Source organism: Cricetulus griseus, chromosome 5, assembly GCF_003668045.3.
Source record: "Cricetulus griseus strain 17A/GY chromosome 5, alternate assembly CriGri-PICRH-1.0, whole genome shotgun sequence".
Lineage (NCBI taxonomy): Eukaryota > Metazoa > Chordata > Mammalia > Rodentia > Cricetidae > Cricetulus > Cricetulus griseus.
In genome coordinates, this window is record NC_048598.1 from 58,125,416 (window position 1) to 58,131,078 (window position 5,663).

The 5,663-nt window shown below is 42.3% G+C and overlaps 1 protein-coding gene across 1 annotated transcript; it reads left to right on the forward strand.

The window, feature by feature from the left end:
- The first annotated feature begins 832 nt into the window (after positions 1–832).
- On the forward strand, positions 833–5,276 carry Il20 (interleukin 20). The gene is made up of 5 exons (XM_027418117.2): positions 833–1,002; positions 1,277–1,342; positions 1,455–1,607; positions 2,571–2,645; positions 3,672–5,276. Exons 1-5 carry the CDS (start codon positions 844–846, stop codon positions 3,747–3,749), a joined length of 531 nt encoding a protein of 176 aa, XP_027273918.1. The 5' UTR covers positions 833–843; the 3' UTR covers positions 3,750–5,276.
- Positions 5,277–5,663: the final 387 nt, after the last annotated feature.

Consider the following 5,663-nt stretch of genomic DNA (forward strand, 5'->3'; position numbering starts at 1 on the left):
TTTCTGCTTTTTGGTGGGGTTCATTCTCTCTGCCTTAAGGCTAAGACACAAGGCCAGAGAAAAAGCACATTGTTATTGGATCCACCCTAGGCATATCTGACTATGGCTTCTCTGAAGAGGGCACTGTGGAGTCCCAGGAGCCTCAAAGGAGACTGAAATGGAGCCCTATTAGTTGCCCATCAGTTCTTGCCTTTCACTGGCGATGTGGCTCTTATGAAACAATTAACTTGGTTTTTGGCTTCAGGGCCGCAATGAACCTATTATGCTCAATTAAGCACTCGGATCTCAGACCAGTGCCAGATAGAGCCAGGCTCTTCTGCTCTGTGGGTGTCTATAAGATTTAGACAATTTTCCCCTGGGTATTTTTGGTGGCATGGTCACAGCTTCTGTGAAACTGTTTTCCCCTGTAGGTCTAAGGGGACCACAGAAGGTGTTGCAGTGGTTTTCTGGAAGGGGAGTGTCTATGTTAGTTCCCTCAAACAAGTTTGGACATTTCTCCTGAAATGTCACCCACCCTCTGTCACTTCACTGCAAGCGTTTGCCGCTCTAGGCCGTACCTGCTGGCAATGACCATGGAACCGGGAAGGTGGCACAATAAAGGAGCCATGCCCTGTGGTGCTACTCAGCACCTAGACCCTGAGGGTCTGGGAAGGCTTCTGCTTGAAGCAGCTTTCCTTTAATAAGTTGTGTGAGCACATAGCACCACTTGCAGCCAGGGAAGACTGTCTAGTTCCCACCCAGTGGACAACTGGTGCTGGCCTCTTCCTGCTAGCTTGACAGGAGAAACCAAAAGTCCTGATCTCTTTGAATTTCCACCTCTGCTTTCCAGGAGCTAGGCATAAGATGAAAGGTTTCGGTTTTGCCTTTGGTCTGTTCTCCGTTGTGGGTTTTCTCCTTTGGACTCCTTTGACCGGGCTGCAAACCCTCCATTTGGGAAGCTGTGTGATCACTGCAAACCTCCAGGCAATACAAAAGGAATTTTCTGAGATCCTGGATACTGTGGTATGTAAAGAAGGGAATCCATCTTTCCTGTTTGTCTGTTCTCTTCCCCCTTTGTCTGTCTGTCTTTTCAGGGTATATCTCTGATAGTGTGTTAATGGAAACAGGCCAGACAGAGAGTCCAGTCCTGGGCAGTGTATTTCCAAGAGTTGCCTGTACTTAATAGTTTAAAAATGCCTCTCATTGAACCCTAGTGGGGAAGAGACCAAAGGTTTTCATATCTAAAGCTCTGGCAGCAGTCAATGACCTGTCTTTTCTTGTCTTTTTTCTTGTTTAGCAAGCTGAAGATGAAAACATAGACATCAGAATCTTAAGAACGACTGAGTCTTTGCAAGACATAAAAGTATGGACTTGATCTGGGGTGACTCTGGGAGGGCAAAGCCAGAGCTTCTTAATCAGGCCTGGTCTTGTCTTCCCCTCTTCTCATTAATTCACTTGTCATATGTTATTTGCAGCATTCAGATAGGTGCTGTTTCCTCCGCCATTTAGTGAGATTCTATCTGGACAGGGTATTCAAATTCTACCAGACCCCTGACCATCATATCCTCCGAAAGACCAGCAGCCTTGCCAATTCTTTTCTTATCATCAAGAAGGACCTCTCTATCTGTGTGAGTAAAGGTCTGGGTACATAGTTTGAACCACTGAGCAACCAAGCCCTTTTTCTATTCCATTGACTGGGTAGAGAAATTGAGTCCAACATTAAAAAACAAAACAAAACAAAACAAAATGCCAAACCAAACCAAACAAAGCACCAAACCAAACCAAACAAACAAAAAACAGGTGCTGAACATGTAACTATTCAGAAATATCCTGTTTTATTGAATATATGCTCCATTCAAAAAGCATTTTAAAAGGTTTGAAGAAATATAAAATGCTGGCTGTTTGATGCTTACAATTATTATTCGGAATCCACGAAACTAATTTTTTTCCTATAGTAATGCATTCTACAGCTTTTCTAGGGCTTCTTGTGCTCAGGTGGTGATAGGCTTTTAGACTTGATTTTGGGTTGTGATAGGACTTTAGAACTGCATTCTTTCCATAAGGGCTTGGGTTTGCTCTGGAGCCCCCTAGACAGGAGCTCAGGTAGGAAGCCAGTGGTGCACAGGAACTAGAAACTCCCTCAGCACGGCCTCTTTCTAAAAAGACTTAGTGAGCTCCACATCTGAGAGTGAAAGGCTGGCTTCTTTGCCTGTCTGATGGTTAGTTACATGATCCCAAATGATGAGTCATGAAAAGACTTTCCTGCAGAAATGACTATTCACAGGATAATAGGTAAAACAGGATTTTCTGCTTATGCCAAGCAAGGGCAGAGAAGTCAAATTGTAAAATAGAATTAGAAACAGGGATGGATGGCTCAACAGTTAAGAGCACTGGCTACTCTTGCAGAGGATCCAAATTTATTCCCACCCACCACATGGTGGCTTACAACTTTCTGTTAACTCCAGTCCCAGGGACCCTCTTCTGGCCTCCACTGGCACTGCATAAATGTGGCTCACAGATACACATGCAGGCAAAGGCCATATGCGCTAAAAGATAAAAATAAAACTTTCCACTCTTTGGGTCTTTTTCAGCATTCCCGTATGGTATGTCATTGTGGGGAAGAAGCAATGAAGAAATACAACCATGTTCTGAGTCACTTCACAGAGGTATGTACTGTTTTTGTAGGGATTGTGGTAGGTGTGTTTTTGGAACTGAGACTATAGATATGTGAGAGGTATATATTCATGTTGGTAAATATGAATATATTCATTCAGGTTAGTGGTTCCCTATGGTCCCAGGGACCATCCCAGGTTCTAGAAGGATGCTTTCTCTACATAATGCCTGACCAGTGAAGGAAGAATGTCTATCCAGACACACCTGGATCTTCCAAGGGGCATAAATGACAAACAATAGCTTTCCAATATGCACACAATGCACACCTTCAAAAGCATCACGTGCAATATCATACATACCCATCCATCTATGTTGTTCCTCGCATTGATACTTTTACACATCTGCCAAGAAATCCTGAGTCAACTCCTCACTGACATCCTTCTCCTCCTCCTTTTCCTCTTCCTTCTTCTCTTCTTCCTCCTCTTCCTTCTCCTTCTCCTCCTCCTTCTCCTTTTCTTCCTCCTCTTTGTCCTTCAGGATTCAGCCTGGGCATCGCCCCCTAGAGTTGGCTATCTCTTGTCATGATGTGGGGCCTCCTATCATTTATTTATCATACTGCATTTATTCCTGTCTGTCTCCCTTCCTCAACCAAGAATTCCTTTTGGGCAAGGATTGTGCCATTCACTTCTGAACCGGTCCAGTGCTTGGCATGTCAATATTTATTAGATTTAAGTACACACAATAGGGAACACACAGAGACATGCAAGGAAACATATATATATATATATATATATATATATATATATATATATATATATAATTCTTGAGGAAAAACAGCCTTATTACGATCTGTGTGGGCCAAGTTATCTCTGGGCCTCCATTCTCTGTGTAAGACCAGGGACTCAGTAGTCTTCCTTCCTTCTGTGAAAATTTGATATACTGTCACCTCTTTTAGTCTCTTCATCTTGAAAAGAGTGCTCTTGTCGCTATCCCAGCTAACCTGTCAACAGGAGGGAGGACTGTCCTCGTGAAAATGTCTCTTTTGCATCTCTGACAGCATGCATCTACTTTTCCTTCAGCTTGAGCGTCAGGAAGCAGTAGTGAAGGCATTGGGGGAACTAGGCATTCTTCTGAGATGGATGGAGGAGATGATATAAATGAAGGTGATGAGGCTGCTGAGAACCCTCCTGCCCAAGAGTCCTAGTCCTCAGTACCATGAAGACATGGTCCTAGATGCTTCTGAGAACATAGCTACCCAAGAGTGTCTGTCCTCAGTACCATGAAGACATGGCCCCAGATGCTGCTGAGAACATTGCTACCCAAGAGTGTCTGTCCTCAATATGGTGAAGACATGGCCTCAAAGCACCACCTCTTTGTCATATAATTTAGTGCTGGTCACAATGTATATTATTTATGTATTTATGTATTATTGGTTTCCTTATGTGGATGCCTTTGTGTGTCCCCAGTATTACCTTACATGGTTAATTTTGTAAAATTTTCTGTGATGTCTTTTCTGATAATAGCTATATTTATTCATTAATATATCTATTTATTTTCTACTGAACTTCTATTTATTCTGTATTTGAACCCAAAACTTTAAAAAGATTATATTTATAACCTGTCAAGAACAAGTGATGTATTTTCACATAATAAACAAGCCCTTTGGGTTCCAGAAGAGCAGCTATGGGAGTTTGTGTTTAATTAAGGGTATTACTGCTGAAGCCCAATGAGACAAGTGAGCCAATGGCTTTTTAGTATGAATTTTGGAAGAATACACCAGATAGGAAATTTTAGGTGTCTTACAATTATTGAACATTCCAACCCAACTTCCCAGACTCATATGTTTATATCTTGTAGTTATGGACTCCTTGGCCCATATGTATTTCTACAAATAAAGTTTTCTTTGTGTTGTGTCTTCCTGAAGTTGAAAGTACTCCTAGAGAGGAACACTGTTGAGGATGAGCTTGAATCTCAGTTTCGTGCAGGATCCTCTAGCTCCTGGGAAAGGAAGATGTGTGAGAATTTGGGCTTCTTTCCATCTCTACCTCCATGTCTTGAATCATGACCACCTCCAATCCTATGACTGATCTCAGTGAATGACAGACAGTGTGAGGTGCTGGAGTCTTCCTGGTCTCAACTCACCGGCTCTGAGCCCTGCCCTCTGGGCACTTCTGTCTTCTTTCTCACCCTTGGTTCTTTTACTCTTGTATCAAGTACCACTTTCAGTGGGCACAGGTTCTATGATAAGGGTTTAGAACCTGTGGGTGAACTATTGCTCCAGAGTCTTCCCAGGGAAGTGTGTGAACCATCTCCCAAGGCCCTCTATTTGAATTTTCTCCAGTCATGCAGGCTAATTTGTTGCTGGACCAAGACTTTGTCTTTGTTTAATCAAGATGTTTTCTTCTCAGGTACTCTTCAGGCTCAGTTGTCCTGGTCTGAGGAGCCAGCTTCTGACCTGGCCTGGTTCCTTTTTCTTTTTCCCTCCCTCAGTATGGTGTCCCCTAGCTTTGTAATGTTCAGTTTCCCAAGCCTGCTTGGCTCCTTGGATTTGACCATTGCCTCTTCTTATTGCCTCCAATTTCTGCTCTATCAGACTTTCAAGAATTAAAAATTCTTATATAAGTAAAAACTATCCAATAGAGAAAAATTGGAAACATAGAGATAGATATGAAGAAGAAAATTAAAGCAACCATAGAAAACAGTTTTCAAATATTCATTCTTTCTTACTTTTCCTCTTCTCCTCTCCCTCCCTCTTCCTCCTTTCTTGGTTGAGTTTAAATCATGACTGAATTCTCTTTACCTCTACAGGACACATCTGTCTTCCTCATCGGGTTCTTTGTATGGTTGTACTTGACTTACATGGTACAAATGAGAAAATCAGCAATGGATAAACTTGAGGGAGAACTCCAGGAAGGTGGACATATACATTTAAAGGGTTCTCTGCAGCTGCAACAGGGTAATCAGTACCCCCCACCCCGAATTCTCAGTTCTTCTTTCTGTAGTTTCAGTTGTGAACAACCATGGTCTGAAAATATTAAATTGGAAATTCTAAAAGCAAATGATCTGTAACT